At 59.0% G+C, this 19,681-nt stretch overlaps 3 protein-coding genes across 4 annotated transcripts; 2 read left to right on the top strand and 1 right to left on the bottom strand.

Annotated features, from left to right (window-relative positions):
* The first annotated feature begins 118 nt into the window (after positions 1-118).
* EXOSC1 (exosome component 1) lies at positions 119-2,354 on the top strand. 2 transcript variants are annotated; one of them, XM_080620843.1, is made up of 8 exons: positions 119-178; positions 418-533; positions 687-761; positions 1,329-1,417; positions 1,654-1,687; positions 1,816-1,866; positions 1,948-2,032; positions 2,136-2,354. In XM_080620843.1, exons 1-8 carry the CDS (start codon positions 148-150, stop codon positions 2,240-2,242), a joined length of 588 nt encoding a protein of 195 aa, XP_080476969.1. In that variant the 5' UTR covers positions 119-147; the 3' UTR covers positions 2,243-2,354. The 2 variants fall into 2 exon arrangements, with proteins under 2 accessions (XP_080476969.1, XP_080476970.1); XM_080620844.1 differs by having other exon boundaries at positions 2,105-2,354.
* Positions 2,355-2,804: 450 nt separating this feature from the next.
* Positions 2,805-5,366, bottom strand: PGAM1 (phosphoglycerate mutase 1). The gene is made up of 4 exons (XM_080620944.1): positions 5,108-5,366; positions 4,496-4,770; positions 3,829-4,009; positions 2,805-3,746 (listed from the first exon to the last, which is right to left on the bottom strand). Exons 1-4 carry the CDS (start codon positions 5,244-5,246, stop codon positions 3,577-3,579), a joined length of 765 nt encoding a protein of 254 aa, XP_080477070.1. The 5' UTR covers positions 5,247-5,366; the 3' UTR covers positions 2,805-3,576.
* Positions 5,359-16,911, top strand: RRP12 (ribosomal RNA processing 12 homolog). Its single transcript, XM_080620943.1, has 34 exons — positions 5,359-5,934; positions 6,768-7,003; positions 7,102-7,185; positions 7,417-7,493; positions 7,676-7,781; positions 7,940-8,056; positions 8,170-8,308; positions 8,594-8,721; positions 9,057-9,155; positions 9,236-9,327; positions 9,403-9,514; positions 9,671-9,768; positions 9,923-10,037; positions 10,263-10,405; positions 10,619-10,740; positions 10,886-10,950; positions 11,061-11,223; positions 11,321-11,475; positions 12,019-12,086; positions 12,272-12,365; positions 12,559-12,717; positions 12,824-12,904; positions 12,987-13,092; positions 13,235-13,342; positions 13,458-13,615; positions 13,933-14,024; positions 14,116-14,274; positions 14,458-14,630; positions 14,767-14,880; positions 15,193-15,242; positions 15,515-15,593; positions 15,836-15,903; positions 16,298-16,380; positions 16,572-16,911. The coding sequence occupies exons 1-34, from the start codon at positions 5,727-5,729 to the stop codon at positions 16,672-16,674; spliced, it is 3,954 nt and encodes a 1,317-aa protein (XP_080477069.1). The 5' UTR covers positions 5,359-5,726; the 3' UTR covers positions 16,675-16,911.
* Positions 16,912-19,681: the final 2,770 nt, after the last annotated feature.

Here is a 19,681-nt window from a genome sequence, read left to right as displayed (position 1 = left end):
GCTGCAACCGGAGCTGGAATACAACTCCCAGCGGGCAGCGCGCTCACGAATAGGGAAGAGCCAATAGCTGTGTCGCTTATAGCGCAGTATTGACTCCGAGGACCAATAGGGTGAGGGTTTCCTCCGGGTGCTCTCCCGGTCGTGAATATGGAGACTGCCGAGCGGTTCTGTGTCCCCGGTGAGTGCGGGGCTGCGCAGCTCGGGAGGGCGAGGGGTGCCCGGGGTGAGGAGAGGAGGCCCCTGGAGCTGCGGGGTGCCCGGTACCGGGGTGGCCTGGGGGAGGAGTACGGAGAGGCCGAGGCTGTGGGGAAGGGGTTGCCCCGGGGCAGCGCTGCCCGCGTTAGGCCGGCCGGGAGCGGGCAAGGGCCTGGGACCCCGGCGCGGGAAGTGCCCCGGCAGTGTGAGCCTGTCCCTTAGGCGAGCGGCTGTGCAGCACGGAGGAGGCCACGGCTGGCAGCGGGACCTACACCCGGCACGGATTCATCTTCTCCTCGCTGGCTGGGTGCGTGGAGAAGACGAGCGAGGAGAGCGGGGTGAGCACGGAGCAGCGCATGGGGCTCGGCCCCGGAGCCGGCTGCTAGGCACTGAAGCTGCGCAGCCTCTTCCCATTGGGCTCCGACGGGATTTGGCCCGTGCCTGCCGTTATCCTGTGCCCCACGCTAACCCTTGTGTCTGCTGCCCTGCAGCTGCCCGTTGTGTCTGTGGTGAGAGACAGTGATCCTCAGCTCCTGCCCGACGTGGGGGTCGTGGTGACATGCAAGGTAGGGTGACAGTGTGCACTGTGGTGGCAAACTGCAGTCTTTGTTTGCACATTTGGGGTGAGATGAGGAGCCCCTGAGCTTGTCAGAACCCTTTGCAGGACCCTGAGCAGGCAGAGGGAGCCTGCTGGCACCCTTGGGTCCCTTACTCTCAAAGGAGCCAGATATTGGCATTGGGGAACACCTCCTTCTCAATGGTGCCTGAGGTGGGCTTAAGGGAGATTTTTCTTTGCTCTCCCTTCCAGAGCTCTTTGTATGGAGGCCAGTGCCTGGGACAGCTTGGAGAAAGGGTGGCACTGACCACATTAGTTTGCTTATGGTGGGAGAGGGACTGGGATCACAGCAGGTCTTTGCCTTATTCATGTGTCTTGAGTCGCACAAGTATAGTCTTCCTCAGTGGGCATCCTACCTCCACCACTTGTTTGGTCACAAGGAGGAGGAGGCCGAGCGAGACACGTGCTCCCCACATACAGGCCTGTCCTGCCTGCACCCTGCCCTTTCCCTGTTCCCCTCCTCTCCAGAGTGAGAGCAGGCTTTTGCTGGCACTGATTCCCATTTTCCTCCTGGCAGGTTTGCAGCATTAACTCTCGCTTTGCCAAGGTGCACATCCTGTACATCGGCTCCACACCACTGAAATCCATCTTCCGGGGGACCATACGGTAGGGAGAGGGACAGTTGAGACATCATGAGATGGGGTCCAAGTGCCCCATCCTTAGGGAGGCGGAAGGCTTTTCTGGGCAGTGCAGCAGCTGCCCTGGCGGGATCTTTGCCCTGAGCATTGGGCAGGAATCCAAGGTGTCCTGGGAGCACCCAGGGAGGCCAGGGCAGCTCCTGCTGCAGGATGCAGAGTTGCCTTCACTCGCTGACACTTGGATCCCTCTGACTCCTTTTTCAGGAAAGAAGATATTCGAGCCACGGAGAAAGATAAGGTCAGTGAGGTGCTGCCTGTGGCTGTGCTGCTGCAGCTGCCCAGCTTTCTGCTGGTGGGAGGCACCTGTCCTGCTGCTGACAAGCACCCTGACACACTGCGCTGTTCTGCCTGCTCTCTCCCATGCAGGTAGAAGTGTACAAGAGTTTCCGCCCCGGTGACATAGTCCTGGCCAAAGTCGTATCCTTTCCCCTTACTGCCAGGGACAGTGGGTTTGGAATCTCCTTTGGGGGGCCTTTCCCTTAACCCATGTCTGACCAGATCTCACTGGGGGACTCGCAGTCCAACTACCTGCTGACCACAGCGGAGAATGAGCTGGGTGTGGTGGCAGCACGCAGTGATGCAGGTAGGGATCTGGCAGTGCTGCCTCCTGTCTGCCTTTCCTCCTCCCTTTCCACATGGAGGATCATGATTTCAGGAAGGGGAACCCCTAACATATGGTGTCCCAGGGATGCAGATGGTGCCCATCAGCTGGTGTGAGATGCAGTGCCCGCGGACACACACCAAGGAATTCCGTAAGGTAGCCCGTGTGCAGCCCGAGTTCCTGCAGACCTAGCAGCCGTGAGGGGACCTGCTGGATGAGGGGCTGCAGGGCCAGAGCAGCCCCCGGCTAGGCCCTTGCTGGCAGGATCGATTTTCAACTGTCAGATAATAAATATTTTTTGAGAGCTCTGTGCTCTGACCACTTACAGCCCAGAGGGGTGGCTGGGGCTGCACACAGGCTGCTCTGGCTCCCATAGGGGAGCTGCTATGGGGCAGCTTCCACAGTACCATGCCATGGAGACGCACATGTTCCCAGCCTGGTGGTGCTGTAGCAGTGATGTGAACTGCCCAGAGCTCTGGACATTCACTTCACCAGGCTTCCACAGCTCTCCTCCCTGCCCTACCCTGATAACTGGTGTGAGGCAGCTGTGCTCAGCCCAGGGCACTGCATATCCTCCTGCCAGTTGCCTCTGGGCGTGCCCTAAAACCACAGCATGAGGGCTGGGCTTCACCCTCGGGCAGGATTGCGGAGCTGAGCTTGGCTCCCAACTGCTGCCTCGCACACGCATGGTGCTGGGCAGGGAAGGAGGGAGGGAACCACACACACCCAGGTACAGCAATGCTCAGACCCCCTGTTATTGCGCATTACTCCTTTATTGAACTGGAACAAGACAGCTGTTAACGTTGGACAGTTACAGGCCCCCCCTGCAGCCCCAGGCTCGTGGCATGGGCAGAGGAGGAGGCCACAGCAACAGGGCCACGTACACACAGGTGAGGTGGGGACAGTGACATCTGCTTAACTAGCAGGACTGGGATGGGCTTCAGCTGGGGGAAGTTATGCGGTGGGCACGAACCTCCGGGCAACAGGCTCCCTCGCCCTTCTCCAGAGGCAATAAGTTAAAGCAGGGGCTGGCAGAGCTACGTTCAGGGTCACAAGTACCACTTGCACCAAAACAGAATCCCTTCAGCATCCACACATCCCAGTCACAAACCCACAAGGGGATGGGGTCCTCACCTTTGTTGCTGCCTGTGCTGTGCTCACCCCACTGCTCCCAGGATGACTAAACCAAGCAACAGTAACCGGGTGACAAGAGCTGCCAGGAAGCAAAGCAGAGGAGCCTGGCACAGCAAGGGATCACTCGGCACATCCCCCTGCAGACAGGGCCCGAGGGCTGGGATATTGGCAAGGAGAGGTGTGTGGTCACTGCCTGGCAGAGCCAGCACTCCCTTTCACACAGCCCCTCACCCCAAGCTGTCTGCAGAGGGGAGCCTGGTCCCGAGGGAATAGGGCTAATCCTGGGGAGCTGCTCGAGTTCTGCAGCTCCAAGTTCCTACAGCTGTGGGGGGTGTGCACAGAGGGGAAGAGGGGGCAGGGGCCTCTACTACTTGCTAGCCTGCTGCCTGTTTTCACTTCTTGACCTTGCCCTGAGCAGCGACGGCCTCCATGGCCTTGCGCACTGTCTCCTCATCCCCCAGGAACTGCATGGGCTTGACAGGTTTCAGGTTCTTGTCCAGCTCATAGACAATGGGGATACCAGTGGGGAGGTTCAGCTCCATGATGGCCTCTTCTGACATACCTGCAAACACAGACATGCTCTTACTTGTGGCCCTGCCCACACCAGGGGAGACCTTTGTGATACCCCTGCAGGGCTGACGTACCTTCCAGGTGCTTGACAATCCCACGCAGGCTGTTGCCATGGGCAGCAATAAGGACTCGCTTGCCCTCTTTGATCTGTGGGACGATTTCCTCATTCCAGAAAGGCAGAGCCCGGGCGATGGTGTCCTTCAAGCTCTCACATGTTGGCAGCTGGTCCTCTGTCAGGTCAGCATAGCGACGGTCCTGGGGGGAGCAGCCACGATCATGCAGCAGCCCAATGCGCCCAAGCAGTGTGGGAAAGCAGTGACAAGGCCTTTGTCCCTCCCCCAAATTCTCCACCCGAGCACCCGCTAGGCAGGCTTGGAAGCAAAGAAGCATGTTTGAGGCCTGAGGCTGCAACCAGGGCTGAGCCCCTCCCAGGCAAAGCCACACGTCGCTTGCTCTGGGCAAAGACACCAGCATAAACCTCCATACACAGGTCATGGGACTAATCATTAACAGAGATATCATCCCCCCTGGTTTGAATCTGTCTGTGCAATGCCCAGGGGTTCAACTCCTCTGGGAGGTAGCGGGACCAACAGCCCAAAGCCAATGAGCATCATGCACAACCACCTGGCTGCTGCAACAAAGACAGAAGAGATCTTCTGGAGGAAGCCACATCACCCTGCAGGGACCTAATGTGGCTTTTAGGAGCCTCCAGCAAGGCAGACTAAGAGCAGTGGGTCTTACCTTGGAGATGGTGCTGTAGAAGGGGTGATCGGACTGCATGGGAGGTGGAGGGATGTCGTATGAGCGCCTCCAGATCTTCACCTGTGCCTCACCGTGCTTTGCCGCCGTCTCAGCCTTGTTCAATCCCGTGAGAGCCCCGTAGTGCCTCTCATTCAGGCGCCAGGTTCGGATAACGGGTAACCACATCTGATCAATGGCATCCAGGACGGTCCAGAGAGTGCGGATGGCCCGTTTCTGCACCGAGGTGAAGCAGATGTCGAACTCATAGCCGGCATCTGGAACAGGAAGGAGCGAGGGAGGAGGGCGACACCGGGGAGATGAGAGCCGGGCCTTACGCAACCAGCGAGGTGCCGAGCGTGGCAGCCGCACCGCACGGCTACCGGGCAGCGGTGGCAGGGACGTGACCGGTAACGGAGAACCGGCCCCCCCACCCCGTTACCTGACACTCCCCCCTCGGTACTAAAGTCCCACTCCAGCGCCAGAGAACATCCCCCGGCACCGGAGGGCCCCAAACCCTCCTCACGAGGGCCGAGGCGGCCACACCCCCCACCCCCGGCCCTTAACACACATCACCCCCCCCACACACACCCCTCTTCCCCCGGTCATCGGTACCTCGGAGGGCCTCGCCGCCGCGCCGCGCCTCTTGCTGCCCGGCGGGGCTGAGATCGGCATCGTACCAGCCGCTAAAGCGGTTCTCCAGGTTCCATGCGCTCTCCCCGTGGCGGACGAGGACGAGGCGATAGGCGGCCATGGCGGAGCAGCGGCGAGGCGGGAGAGAGGGGCGGGCTGGCCGGCGTGCGCGCACTCTCGCTTGCTCCCTCCTCACGCCGCTGCAGCGCGCGACACACGAAGCCAGCCCCGCCCCGCCCCTTCCCCGAGCGGCGCATGCGCGAAGCCGGCGGTCAGGCGGAGGCGCACGTAGCGCATGGCGCGGCCGCGAAGGGCGGTGCGACCTTCAGGGCGTGACGTCACCGCGCCATAGTGCGTAGCCGGGAGTCCGGCGCGGCAGCTGCGGCAGGCTGCGGTACTCGGTGCGAAACGGTGCCACACCAGGGCGGTACCGATGGTGCCTTCACCCCTGCGGGAGGGATCCGCCGGGCGCCCTTGCTGACAGCCGCCCCTGGGTCTCATATGTGAGCCCTAACCCGCCCGGCTGAGCCTCGCTTTCACGGCCCCCGCCCCCCCCAGTGGGAGGTGCCCAGCGTTGAGTGCAGCCGTGCCCTCACTTAACATGGCGGCGGGCGCCGGAAACGGAAGGGGAGGTGTGCGTGGCGCGGCCGCACGTGGAACTGGGTGCAGCATGGCGAGGGGCGGGCGGCTCCGATCGGGTGCAGCCGCCAAGCTCAAGCGGTGGCGGAAGGGCCACAGCAGCGACAGCAACCCCGAAACGCACCAGCACCGCTTGGCCGCCCGCAGCCGCTTCTGCAGCCGGCCCGCGGGTGAGCGCAGGGGCCGGCCGGGCGGGGAGCGGGGGCCGCCGGGGCCTGTGCCCGGCACTTCCCGGCGGGGGTGCAGGGGCGCCTGGGGAGTGCGGGCCGAGCCTTTGAGTCCCTGGTTCCCGATATCTGGGGTGGGGGTAGGAGGGACCAGGGCTGATCCCCGAGCTACAGCCCCAGGAGGCGGAGATAGCAGACCGGGGAGGAGAACCGAGCCCACGGCGTAACGAGCATGTCATTGTTTCCTTCACCGCGACACCGGGCCTTGGAGTGAACCGGTCACGGCATGCAGCAGTGCCTGTCGTCTTGACAGAGTCCGGTGAGGGTCCTGCCCACAGCTGGGATACGTGCTGTCCTGGCAGTGTGACCCCCCTCATGGCAGGAGCGATTCGGCTTCCAAAATCACATGTATCTGCTGATACAGAAGTGTGTCTTGTGGCATACACTGGCCTCTTGCAGCTGGTTGCAAGCTGGTGTGTGGGACCCAGAGGGATGTGAAGTATATGCTATGGCTATTTGGTTGCCAGGGCTCCAGGTGGTAGATGATGAATGGGTACAAGAAGCACCTCAATGTTAAAGCCTTGGCACGGCAGGGCATGTTTGTGAGGGCATGATGCTCTCCTCCATCAGAGAAGGTGGCTGGACTGTGCCCTGATTTGTTTATATGAGAAGCTCTCTCTAGTTGTTGTGCTTTCTGCCATCAGGGGGAGGCAGCATCCGTGTCCCACACACTGGAGATGAGCTCTAGCCAAGCGGGTCTGGCTGGTGGGGGTTTTGAGGTGAATGATGGAACAACACAGCTTTGTGGTTCTGAATGCATCTCTTCACCCTGACAGAGAAAAGTAACCTGACAGTGGATGCGGTGAAGCTGCACAATGAGCTGCAGTCGGGGTCCCTGCGTTTGGACAGGACAAGTGACAGCGCCCAGCTCCATATGGAGGAGGATGGTGCTGCAGAAGCCGCGACAGAGAAGTCCTCTGGCACCTTCCTGAGTGGGCTGAGCGACTGCACCAACGCCACCTTCAGCAAGGTGCAGCGCTTCTGGGAATCCAACTCTGCTGCTCACAAAGAGGTATGGGCAGGAGCAGGGCTGGGGCTGGGGGGTCTGGTGGAGATGGCCTCCCAGGTGTGAGGCTGAGGGCACTGACCTGCTCTCCTTGCTGCTTGTAGATCTGTGCTGTGCTGGCAGCAGTGACAGAGGTGATCCGCTCGCGGGGGGGCAAGGAGACCGAGACGGAGTACTTTGCTGCACTGGTGAGTGGTGGCTGTGAGGAGATGTGAGCAGAGCTGCTGTTGGCAGCATGGGTGGGCTGTCAGTAGGGTTAGTGGAGGAAGATGCTGTGGTCATAATTGAGGTCCCGAGTGTCCTCCAACAGAGATGCTTTTGGGCTGCTCCTGGGTTTTATGCCCCAATCCACAAGGGCTGGAGAAAGGCTGGCCTGGTGTGAAGTGCTATTCCCCCCCTCACCCATCCTCTGTTCCCAGATGACCACGCTGGAGGTGGTGGAGTCCCCTGAGTCAATGGCTGCTGTTGCCTACCTGCTTAACCTTGTCCTGAAGCGGTGAGTGGCTGACAGAGGAGTGGCGAGAGCTGCTTGGCCCTAGCATGGCAGAGGGCCTTGCACAGTCCCTCCTCCCCAGGCTGGGGAAGGGACCCAACAAGGGCTGGCTGGGGATGCAATTCTCTGTGACTGCCACCAGCTGCCCCACTCCACCCCACTGATGTGCTCCCTTATCCCGGCAGGGTCCCAAGCCCTGTGCTTATAAAAAAGTTCTCAGATGCCTCAAAAACCTTCATGGGTATCATGTCCTCACAGGCCTGCAGCAGCTCCACCTCTGCCCTGCGATGGGTGAGTAGCCAAGCAGCAGCCAGCTGTGCCAGCTCTTCCCAGAGCTGGGATCGAGGCTGTGCTGTAGAGTGGTGCTGGTGCTCGGCTTGAAGCTGTTGCAGTGACAAGAAAGGTCTCTTTGGGATGTTGCTAATGCTTCTACTACTTCCTTGTCGCAGGTCCTCTCTTGCCTGGCCACACTGCTGCGAAAGCAGGACTTGGCAGCCTGGAGCTACCCTGTCACCCTCCAGGTCTATCACGGCTTGCTGAGCTTCTGTGTTCACACCAAGCCCAAGGTGAGTGCTCAGTGCCTCTGGCAAAGGACGACACTGCCTTTGGGACTCATTTCTGGGGCTGGCTGTGCCCCTGGGGTCCATGGCTTCTACCCACATGGGCTCTCCTTCCCCAGGTGCGGAAAGCAGCGCAGTACGGCGTGTGCTCTGTTCTGAGAGGCAGTGAGTTTATGTTTGGGGACGCAGCTCCTGAGCATCACCCTGCGGCACCCTCCACCGCCAAGTTCTGTGTGCAGGAGATTGAAAAAGCTGGAGGTGTGGGGTGCTGGGGCAAGGGGTCTGCAGCTGAAGGGGGAGGGCTGTGGCTCTGGGAAAATAAGGACTTGAAGAGAAGAGAAATGAGTGCAGCACCCTGGGATTACTGGGGAGGGTATGAGATGCCTCTGGGACACCTAATGTAATTTGAAGGGTCCCCAGCCATGTGTGTGTTGCTCTGCTCTTCCCAGAAGTTGGGGAGTGTTCACCACAGCATTCTGGGTCACAGGCAGGGCTTTGCCATGGGGTGGTGCCACAGGCTCAGACATTGCTCTGCTCCCGCAGGCACCAAGGAGGCGACCACCACACTGCATGTCCTCGCCCTGCTGCGGGACCTGCTACCCTGCTTCCCTGCAGCTGTGGTGAAGACCTGCTGTGAGACCTTGCTCCGAGTCATGACCCTCAGCCACGTGGTGAGTGTCCTCATGATAGGGATGGCAAGGGAACACCCGTTTACCTCTCAGCTGCACCCTGGAAGGGCTCAAACCTGTTTGGGTGCTGGCTGGGAGCCTGGAAATGCAGGATGCAAGACATGAAGGAACCTGGAGTGAGTGGTGCTTGCTGGTTTGCCTGCTGTGGAAGAGAGAGGCTGACAGGGTTTGAACTAAATGATATTAAGGTCTTTTCCAACCTTAACTCTATGAGGGAGCGCAGTCACAGCAGTGTTGGGCATCCCGGAACAGAGCCTGCTTTGGGGTCGAAGGTGCAAAGCAGAGCTCCTCACTTCCTGACACCGTGTCCTTCGCAGCTGGTGACAGCGTGTGCCATGCAAGCCTTGTACAGCCTCTTCAGTGCCCAGGCCAGCGTGGCCTGCCTGCCAGCTGAGCTCAATGCCCAGATCATCACTGTGAGTGAGGGCTGGCAGTGTGGGGAGGGATGGCCATGGCAGTGCTGTGGCACCCACCCGCCCTCCCTCTGCTTCCCCAGGCCCTGTATGACTACGTGCCCAGCACGAGTGACCTGCAGCCGCTGCTGACCTGGCTGTCCACCATGGAGCGGGCACACGTCAACCTGGGCAGGTGGGTGCAGGGGCATGGCGAGACAGGGGAGAGGCAGCTGTTTGGTGTCTCACCTGCCCGGTTTCTCCTCTCCAGGCTGCAGAAGGACCTGTGCTGGGCTCACCTGCCCCGGCTCTTCTCTGCCGCCATGAACTGCTTCCTCTCCCCACACTCCCAGGTGGTGGTGGCAGCAGCGCGGACCCTGGAGGTACCACACACTGGTTCCTCTCTGGCTGCTCTGGGCCTTATGGGGGCTCTGCTCAGCAGTTTGGGGCTTTCTGGGGAGTGCCGTGCTCCTCTGTGCCTGCCAGGCTGGGGGATCTGTGGTCCACTGCTGCCCCATTTTCCCTGTTTGCCTTTGCAGACCCTCCTGAGTGAGTGTGTTGCTCCACACATAGAGGACCTGGGCACTGTCTCTGTATCTGCTCCAGCCCCTGCTGCCTACCTGTGCAAGATGTTCAGGTGAGGAGTGGTGGCATGGGAGAGGCTGTCCACATGAGCTTTTCTGAGCTCTGAGTCACCCTGCCTGGTCCCTAATGAAGGCTGGCAAGCATGGTGGGCACGCTGGTCATGCAGGGTCAGTCTCTGCCAGTGTGATCATGTCCTCTCTCCTCAGATCAGTGGAGGAAGGCCTGACGTATCGCTTCCATGCGGCATGGGGTAAGGTGCTGCGGGTGCTGGAGGTCTTCTTTGAGACATGTGGGAAGCAGTGCCACCCCATCATGAAGAAGGTGAGCCAGGCTGGGAGGTCACAGACTCACCCATGGAGGCAGGGTGGGTGGCTGTGTTGTCTTCTTCAGCTGTGGAGCAGGGCCATCCCAGTGCCCACTGTGCAGCTCTGGGACTCAGCACAGGGACAGGCAGGGCAGCTGGCATCCCTGGGCAGGCATAATGAGAAACATGTGCCAGAGCTGTCTCTGTGGCTCATCTGTGACCGTCCTGCCCTGTCCCCACAGTGTCTTCAGTCTCTGTGTGACTTGCGTCTCTCCCCACACTTCCCTTACACTACTGAAGTGGACCAGGCGGTGGGGGCTGCCATAAGCACCATGGGCCCTGAGGTGGTGCTGGAAGCTGTGCCCCTGGGCATTGATGGCAAGGAGTGAGTACAGCGATTTTTGCAGTAATGTAGTCATGAGGCAGTGATTTTGCAGTCTGTTGTTACATTCCTATTCAGTCCTCATGTGGCGCTGGAGGTGTTTGGCTGTGCCGAGCCTACCTGTGCCCAGCTTTGGGGCTGGGTAGAGGTGCCCTGTTCTCAGGGACTCATGTCAGCGGTGCCCTGGACTCTGCTGACCTGTCCTTCCCTCCCCAGGCTGACGCTGGATTTCCCCCGCAGCTGGCTCCTGCCAGTGCTGCGGGACTACGTGCAGGGTGCACGGCTCTGCTTCTTCACCAGCTACTTCTTGCCCTTGGCAGCTGCACTGAAAAGCAGAGGTGAGACAGGTGGCATAGTGGGGGTCCCAGTGGGTGCAGTCCTGCATGCCCAGGGTTCTCTATGGGACCTCCCTTCCATACCCTGAGATGGAGTGGGGCTTTGCCACCTCTGCTGCTCTACCCATCTCCCTCTTCTCTTCTGCAGCCCTGGAGTTTACCCAGGCTGGGAAGAGCATGGAGGCTAAGATCTACGACACACTGCAGTGGCAGGTAACAAGAAGCACCCAGGAGCCCTGCTGTGGTGCACCCATGGTGCCAAGCTGGGGGTGGGTGACTTGGGCAAAGGGTGCCACCCTCCCACCTTTTCCCTTGCCTTCCAGGTCTGGACCCTGCTGCCCGGCTTCTGCACCCACCCCGTGGATGTGCTGGAGGCCTTCAAGGGTCTGGCCCGCACCCTGGGCATGGCCATCAGCGAGCGCCCAGACCTCCGCCCCACTGTGTGCCAGGCCTTGCGCACTCTCATCCACAAAGGCTGCGGGACAGGTCAGGGGAGACAGACCCTTGTGGTGGGTCCTTGTCCCCTGTGGTGACCTGGAGAGGGGAGATGCTGATCCATCCCCTCCCGTCATTCTCTCTCTAGATGCGGAGCAGGCAGAAGTGGGTCGCTTTGCCAAAAATTTCCTGCCCATCCTGTTCAATGTGTACAGCCAGCCCGAGGAGGATGGGGGCAGCAATGCTCAGCGCCGCTCCGTGCTGGACACTGTCCGTGCTTACCTGACCGTCACTGACCCCCAGGTGAGGGGGCAGCAGGGCACGCTGTGCTGGCTGGGGCCAGCAGCTCTCACCCAGACACAGTCTGGTGGGGCTATGGTGGGTACCTGACTGGAGAGGACAAAAAGAAGCTGAGCAGAGAGCAGCCCGTTCCTCCCTCATGAGGAGGGAGCCCTTCCCACCCAGAAGTTCTTTACTGTGAGAGTGGTGAGGCAGTGGAGCAGGCTGCTTAAGGAAGGTGTGAATGGCCTATCCCTGCCAGTGTTTAGACAGGTTGGATGCAACCTGCTCTAGCACGAAGTGTCCCTGCCCATGGCAGGGGATTGGAACTAGATGATCTTAAGATCCTTCCCAACCCAAACCACTGATTCTATGATTTCCCAATCTTGCAGCCATATCTGGTACGTCGTGCCTGAGCCCTTTGTGAATTCATTCAACTCTTTTTTTTGGACCTGCTGGTGCTTCTGGTCTCCAGAAAGTCCTGTGGCAAAGCATTTGGATTGCAGACTCTTGTAAAAGCACTCCCTTTGGCTAATTCTGATCGTGCTCTGTGTGCCTGCCCTGCAGATGGTGTGTGGGTTCCTGCAGAAAGCCAGCCTGAAGCTGACCAGTCCTGAGAGCTCCGAGTTTGCCAGGTAACACTTGCGTGCCGGTGCTAACGGTAAAGCTGCCTGGTGAGCAGCACTAGGGCACTTGTGCTGTCCTGTGTGGGATCGGCCACTCTTGTGCAGCCAATGAGACTTGCAGCCGGGGTCCCACCTTGGTCAGGCAGTGTCAGTGATGCTGCAGTTACCCACCTGTGTGTCCTTCTCTATTGCAGACTCTCCATCCTGGACTTAGTGGTAGCAATGGCACCCTATGCTGATGAGCAGTCCCTGGACTCCCTGTACCGCACCATCCAGCCTTCCCTCCAGGTAAGTCAGCCCCAGTCCTGACAGCCCCAGGGGGTGCAGTGGGGCACTTTCAGCTTGCTGCCAGCTTGGACCCACACTCTGCAGGGCTGAGCAGGTGCTATAAGGGACAGGTCTCTGTTGGGTGGCCTGGGGTGCTGTGGGTACCCAGACACCATGGTGAGAGGCTTCCGTAACATGTTGGCTGTCCCTGCAGAGCAAGGAGCGCAGCATGCAGAAGAAGGCGTACCGTGTGCTGGAGGAGGTGTGTGCTGCTCCCCATGTTCCCTGCCAGGCCTTTGTCAGCTCCCACCTGCAGGAGCTGCAGGCAGCGCTGCTGGACTCACTCAAGAGCGCGGCGTCCCCGGCCAAGAGGGTGAGAGCAGGGGCTGCACTGGTGGAGCTCAGCTGCAAGGGGAGGGGATGGGGCTTCCGGGTGTGTGTCCCTGCGGGTACCAGTGCTGGGCTGTTTCTTTCCCCAGCCCCGGCTGAAGTGCCTGTTGCACATAGTGAAGCAGCTCTCTGCAGAGCATGAGCCCTTCATCACAGCCCTGGTCCCAGAGGTGAGTGTGGTCCCTGGGTTCTACCTGTTGGTTGTAGCCACAGGAATGGCAGCAGTGATGAGATGTGCCTGTGTGCCGCCAGGTCATCCTGTGCACCAAGGAGGTGTCAGTGGGGGCACGTAAGAACGCCTTTGTGCTGCTTGTGGAGATGGGGCATGCCTTCATCCGCTTCGGGCCCACCCCCCAAGGTGAGCTCCTGCTCTGCTTGCTCAGCCTTATGGCTGGGGGGGATCAGACCCACTGAATTTCAGCCCAGCACCCTGCTGAAACAGGCCAGGGAAGCTGCTGGTTATGGGATGAACAAGGGCCTGAGTGATTCTCCTCTTGCAGAGGGCATGAAGCGGTTCCTGCTCCTGGTGTACGCGGGGCTCACAGGCTCAGTCACCATGATCAGTTGCACGGTGCTGGCGCTTACCCGCCTGTTCTTTGAGTTCAAAGGTGAGCAGGAGCCGGAGGGCTGGGGTACAGCACAGGGGTGAGGCAGAGCACTCCAGCAAAGGGCTGGAGGTGCTGGGATGAGGCTGGCTGTGGCTCATCGCTGCTGTGGTTGCAGATCACCTGGAGCTGAGCGTGGTGGAGCAGCTCCTGCAGAACATCTGCCTGCTGCTGGCCTCCCGCACGCGGGACGTGGTGAAGGCAGCCCTGGGCTTCCTCAAAGTCACACTGCTGCTGATGGACACCAAGCTGCTGGCCAAGCATGTCCAGGGAATGGTGAGATCCCGTGCGGGGCACCCCAAGGAGGGTGGTGGGGCAGAACTGCATCTGCCTTGGGCAGCCAGGGGCATCTCCAGCTGCACCTTCATCTCTGGGGCTGAGACAGCAAAGGGAAGGTTCCTCTCCTAATGCTGGTATGGACCTGCCAGAGAACCTCTATGAACCAGCCTGCAGGGAGACCTCCTTATGACCCTGCCTGGGTTTGGCACGGGGAGGAGGCAGCAGGGTATGCAAGGTGGCCATGCAGGGGAAGGGTGGGAGGCTGGGTGCCCAGGGCAGGGGTGCTTTGGTCATGAGGGTTTCTGTGTCGGCAGCTGGAGGCCGTGGGGAACCTTTCCGATGACATGAGACGCCACTTCCGAATGAAGCTACGAAACCTCCTCACCAAGTTCATCCGCAAATTTGGGTGAGCCGGGAGTTCCTGGGACAGCAGGGCAGCAACCTGGGAAGCGGTGCGGGAGAAGGTGGGCACTGACTGCTCTCTGTGCTCTCCTCAGCTTCGAGCTGGTGAAGGGGGTGCTGCCCGCTGAGTTCCATAAGGTTCTAGTGAACCTCCGCAAGGCAGAAGCCCGGAACCGCAAGCAGCGTGCACTGAGGCAGGTGGCTGCAAGTGCGGATGAAGAGGAGGCACCACCAGCACAGCCCAGAGGAGAGAGGTGAATATGAGCATGGGGTGAAGAAAGAGCAGCCCCCACAGAGGGCTTTGTGCTGAATCTGCTCAGCTGGTGCCTCTAGGGATGCTGGAGACGTCTCCAGGGCTGCTGTGCGTTGTGGAGCAGGCTGGGGTCTGCAACCCTGGGCTTGCTCTGTTTCCATCGCCCTTCCTGTCTTTTGACCAGCATGGAGGAGATCCTGGCTGACTCAGAGGATGAAGAGGAGGAGCTGGAGGAACAGAAGCGGGGCAAAGAGGGAAGGAAGCAAGCACGGCAGAAGGGCCAGGCCTGGCTGAAGGAAGGGGAAGAGGATGAGCCCCTTAACTTCCTGGATCCCAATGTGTCCCAGAGGGTGCTGGGTGAGGATCAGAGCTTAGGATGTGGCTGGGGTGGGGTGGATGGTGGGGACTGCTGTGGTGCACAGAGGCAGTGGGGGTATGATTGCCCGTGGCAGTGGGTCCTTCCCCAGGCCCTGACCCATCTCTCTGTGAGCAGCCACCAAACCAGGCCCCAAGCGGGCCAGAGGAGTGAGCCACGACTTCCGGGTGTCTGAGGATGGGCGCCTGATCATCCATGATGAGGAGGAGGAGATGGACGATGAAGCCAAAGGTACTGCCTGGGCTGGCGGGGGGCATGCTAGGCTTGTGCTGGTACTTCAGGTGGTTTTCTTCCTGCCATCTCTATGTGTGTGGAGGTGGCAGGAGTTGGTACAGCCCTGTGTCACACCCAGCGGCTCTCCTCCGGGCCACTGTCACCAAGGGAGGCACCTCCCATCACCAGCAGGGTGCAGGAAGGGGCATGGCCACCAAATGCTGGTTTGGCAGGAGCACCCTGCTCCTGCAGCCCGCTCCAGGGACTGGCACAGCACTGGGGCTGTCCTGCACTCACATCCTGCATTGACCCTCTTGTACTGTACTGTAGGAACAGACGAGGAGATGGCAGATGTGCTGCAAGATGTGGGTCTGCGCAGTGTGAGTACGGGGCTCGAGGTCCTGAGGAGATGTTGGGGAACTTGGCTGTGACAAACCCTTGCATGTGCCATGGCAGCTGCAGCTCTGTCCGAGGCCAGTGAGGACACTGGACAAGCATCAGCTGCCTGGAGGGGTGTGGGAAGCTGGCTGGGGACAAGGACATGCACAGGCAGCCTGGAAGGTCTCTGGGCCCCATGGGAGGTCCGGGGTCCATGGGAGGGCAGAACTGTGAGGGCAAATAAGCTGCAGGGTCCTCCTGCCTTCTTCTGCAGAAGAAAAGCCAGAAGCGTCGGTTCAGAGAGGAGCCAGATGATGAGGAACCCGAGACCGGGTCCTACCCTCAGTACAAAGGTAAGTACAAAGCCTGTGCCTTGTCTGGGGCTCCCAGGGGCAAGAGCCTCATCCCCATCATGCTGGGCTGCTCCAGGACAGCTGGAGCAGAGATCTTTGCTGTGGGAAGTGGCTGCCCTTCTCTTCTGTCCTCACATGCAAGAGCTGGAGGCAAAACCAGGAACGGCTTCTCCAGCCTGGGACTGGGACTGGGAAGGGGAAGGCCTGGGACCCCCTTCCAACATGCATTCCCTGTTTTCCAGCTGGAGGCTCTGGGATCCACCGACAGCTGAACAAGGAGCCAGCCTTCGGTGCAGAGTACAGATCCAAGGTGAGAAATGCTGGGGACTGCAGTGTTGGGGAGGGAAGGAAGATTTGCTGGGGCAGGAAGCACTGTTTATTTGCTGGGGACCTGGTCCAGTAGCACCAAGGCTGGAGGGAATCTCTGCTGCAAGAGGAGTTGCCAAACACTCAGTGCCTGTGAATGTTTCCAGCCCCTCTTGGAGTCCCTGTCCTGCCCTTGCCGTGGCCAGTTTCTGTTCACTGCTCAAAGCAGGGGTCTGTAGCATCACGTGTGTGGGAAACTGGCTTCCAGAGCCATGTGCTCATCTGGCACCCCACTACAGCATAGGCTTTGGGACGGCTGGGTGGCAGGGTTGCACCAGAATGGATCACATGCATCTCGCCTCATGCTGCATCTTCTCCCATATCACTGTCTCCCACAGAAAGGTAAAGGTGACGTGAAGAAGAAGGGGCAGCTCGACCCCTATGCCTACATCCCCCTGAACAGATCTAAACTCAATCGAAGGTGAGGCTAGCAGGAATGAGGTCAAAACCTGGGTTTGATCCTGCTTTCTGTTGTTATGGGGGGTGTTTCTGTGGGTCTGGGATCTCCCTGCCAGCCTCCGCACTGCTCCTTGTGGGGCTTGGAGCATCCCTGTGCATTAGGTGTGCCCAGTGCCTGCACTAACCCAGCCTCCCGCCTCTTCCTCCCTCCAGGAAGCGTGCGAAGATGCAGGGCCAGTTCAAGGGCCTGATGAAGGGAGCACAGCGCGGGGCCAAAGCTGGCCGCAGGAGCCGTCTGAGGGCCCAGCGCTCCTGAGGAGCCTCCGGTGCTCAGCCTGCACTACCCTAGGATGGACAATGCCCTGTGGCCTCTGGGTGCTGGAGGATGGGGGCTTCCTGAGTGGAGTGGTGGGGACTCCTCTGCAGAAGGTGGCCTGCTTCTGAGACTCCCTGAGAAGCCAGCCCGTTGTATTACGGACTCATGGCCCAGGCACTGCCCTCCTGTGCCTGGAGGAAGGTGTGTGTGTGTGTGCTTGTGTGAGGGCAAATGACATGTAACAGACTCTATATTGATAAATATGCACTGTTCCTACCCAGCCTGGATTCCTACTCTCCTCTTGAAAGCTGTGCTTACTTTGCACATCTGTGCTCTGCTGCTGCCCCAGTGCAGCACGACTGGAGCCCTCTCCCCTGAGTGGGGCTTGCCTGAGAGCTGCCAGGAACAATGCTGTGGCACAGTGAGGCAGTGCCTGTGTCCCATGCATCCCTGGCACACATGCAGTTGGGTTGAGTTGTGGAGTTGTCCAAAGAAAAAAGCCAGAGATGCTGAAGTCCTTTGCTTACAACCAGCTTTCTTATACAAACTCCCTCTTGGCAGGATTTTCTGCCCTGCACCATGGGCCGGGGGATCTGTGCCATGGGGGGAGTGCCTGCTATTTGGCTCTCACTGGTTTCTGCCTTGTCTCAGCTTTTCTCATATCAGCTATGCCTGGTTGTGGGGCAGGAACAGCTCACTGTAATGTTCTTCAAATTGGCTGGAAAACTGCTACTGTAAACCTCTGTGTCATGCCCTTTACCTTACCTGTGAGAGCTAGGAGAAGACTTTTGTCTGTTCTGACCACCTCCTGCCAGGTAGACCTGAGCAGCGCAAATAATCCTGAACCTTTTTAGGTCCAGGTTGGCCTGAGCATCTAGTTTTGCCCAAATACTACTGCAGTGAGCCCAAAAGGTGGTGTTTGGCCAAAGTATGCTGGAGAGAATGGAGCAGGAAAGGTAGTGGATACAGGTCCCATTGCTCATGCTGCAAAGAACATGTATTTGTGAATGTAGCTGGCTTTCCCTTCTGTGTTAAAAAGCCTTAAGTCTTTTGTTATTTGCTACTGCGGTAGCTTACATGCTGGAATTGCAACGCTTCTCAGTCTCCTAATAAGCTAAAGGGATTGTGCTTGTTCAGCCTCTTACTGCAGGCTTCTTCCTGAAAGCTGTAGATCCAGTTTTGTGGCTCTCTTATGAGCTTTCTGGTTTTTTCCATCTGTTTTTAAATGCTTTGGGGTGGAGGAGGTGCTCTTGTACTTGTATTGGTCCTGCCTTGGCAGGAGCACTATCCCTTTCCTGCCTCCCTACCTGAGGCTCTCACTTGGACCCTTAACCCTGTGGCCATGTTGAGGTGCTGCTGCTCTAGTCCTGCCCGCAGCCTGGCTTATGGGACAGGCATCTCCAGTAGCACCATGTTCAGTCAGCAGGAGCTACATCCATCTTCCTCTGCTGCCTGCAGCCTTGGCATGATGCCCTCCCTCTGCTGAGAGCAGACAGAGGGAGACAGGCAGCAGTCACCTTTGAGCCCCCAACACCTGTAACATGTGGCTCCAGGCCCACCAGAGCTATCTGTCTTCCTGCTTTCTCTTTTTTGCTTGGAGACAGGGCCTGGAATGCTGTAGCTGATTCATTTAAAAGGTGCAGATTACGCAGTGTATTGTTCTTCATTTGCATGTTGTTGCATGCCTGTCTGCAACAGAAGAGTTTCGTTAGCACAGAGGATGGGGTTCGCTTGAGCTGGTGGCCAGAGCACAGATTCTTCTGCAGCAACTTGTTAATCAGCTAATTAACAACGTAACGCAATAGGAACCCTTGGAGAGGAGACACCATCCTGCCCAGGAGGCTGGCTGCAAGTCAAGCCTGCTCCCCACTGGCAGCTGCCTCTGGCAGGGGGCAGAGCTACATCTCTGGGGGCTCTGCCATGGGGCAGGGTGAGTGGTGATGTGGGTCCTGCCTCCTGCAGATGCCAGCCACAAATAGCAGTTACCCACAGAGGAGCACAGGAAGGGGACTTGGAGCTGTGCTTGGCTTTTGCTGCTCACACTGGGAGGTGGCTGGGGGTTATTTCTTCACTCAGCATGCTGTTAAGCCATGCACCTCCTTCCTGCAGGCTATAGCGGGCATTGAGTGTACCACTGCTCAGTTACCTTGGGCAGGAAATGGTCACTAAGTGCTCTTTCCCATACAGATACCACTTGCCAAAGGGGGTATCTCCACATTGTGAGCTGGAGGTGTACCAGGCACGCGTGAGGAGAGGCTGGCAGGACCAACAGGCTGGCACGGGCTGGGTGGCCCCTGGAATGTTGGGGACAACTGCAAATGTCCACCCTGACCCTTAGGGCTTAAGAGCAGGAGGAGAAGGAAAACATTATCCTTTCCTTACCCAGATTGTGTCCACTGAGGCATGCCCCTGGGAGGGACAGACATGGCCCGTGGAGCTATGCCCATACAGTATCCAGTGGACCATTGCCCCCTTGGAGCACCTTGCAGTTCCTTTCGGGCTCCCCAGAGGAAGTCAATCAAAGACATGGCGGGTTCCCCTCAGCACGCTGATCTACAGTTGCACTTGATGCTAAAGGGTTTCCCGTTTTGTCTTGATGGCCACCTGGACACTGTGTGAGGCAAGTGTGCAGGGCCACAGGGGCCCTGGCTGGGGCAAGGTGGGTGCTTCCACCCACAAAGAGAAAACAAGGAAATAAAACTGCATTATGGATGTCTCGGCTCCTCTAATTTCTCCCTGATGGTGAATGAAGATCATTCACACGGAGATGGGAGCTGGGGTCCATGGTGTAACTCATGTTTCCTGGAGCACTTCGGTTTCTGCGGGCTCAGGCAGCCCCTGCTGCACTGGTTACGTGCGAGCTGCATTTTTAAAGTTTCCACGAAACAAAAACATTGCAATTTGTCGTTTTCTGCTGAATACTGAGGCCTGGGCGGTGAGGTGTGCATGGTGCCATAAGAATTTCCACTGCTCTGGGCTGGTGCTGTGCACAGGACCACTGCTGATG

The sequence above is a fragment of the Psittacula echo genome (genome assembly GCF_963264785.1).
Source record: "Psittacula echo genome assembly, chromosome: 6".
NCBI lineage: Eukaryota > Metazoa > Chordata > Aves > Psittaciformes > Psittacidae > Psittacula > Psittacula echo.
This window is presented reverse-complemented; position numbering and strand designations above follow the sequence as displayed.

What these genes read in the sequence shown, in the direction of transcription:
- EXOSC1 (XM_080620843.1), top strand. Translation starts at nt 148, where the DNA reads ATGGAGACTGCCGAGCGGTTCTGTGTCCCCG. An exon ending in GAGCCACGGAGAAAGATAAG is followed by an intron (nt 1,688 to 1,815) that starts GTCAGTGAGGTG and finishes TCTCCCATGCAG; the next exon opens with GTAGAAGTGTACAAGAGTTT. An exon ending in GGCAGCACGCAGTGATGCAG is followed by an intron (nt 2,033 to 2,135) that starts GTAGGGATCTGG and finishes ATGGTGTCCCAG; the next exon opens with GGATGCAGATGGTGCCCATC.
- PGAM1 (XM_080620944.1), bottom strand. Translation starts at nt 5,246, where the DNA reads ATGGCCGCCTATCGCCTCGTCCTCGTCCGCCACGGGGAGAGCGCATGG. An exon ending in TCTACAGCACCATCTCCAAG is followed by an intron (nt 4,010 to 4,495) that starts GTAAGACCCACT and finishes TGCTCCCCCCAG; the next exon opens with GACCGTCGCTATGCTGACCT. An exon ending in GATTGTCAAGCACCTGGAAG is followed by an intron (nt 3,747 to 3,828) that starts GTACGTCAGCCC and finishes CTGTGTTTGCAG; the next exon opens with GTATGTCAGAAGAGGCCATC.
- RRP12 (XM_080620943.1), top strand. Translation starts at nt 5,727, where the DNA reads ATGGCGGCGGGCGCCGGAAACGGAAGGGGAGGTGTGCGTGGCGCGGCC. An exon ending in CAGCAGCGCGGACCCTGGAG is followed by an intron (nt 9,515 to 9,670) that starts GTACCACACACT and finishes TTGCCTTTGCAG; the next exon opens with ACCCTCCTGAGTGAGTGTGT. An exon ending in CCTGTTCTTTGAGTTCAAAG is followed by an intron (nt 13,343 to 13,457) that starts GTGAGCAGGAGC and finishes CTGTGGTTGCAG; the next exon opens with ATCACCTGGAGCTGAGCGTG.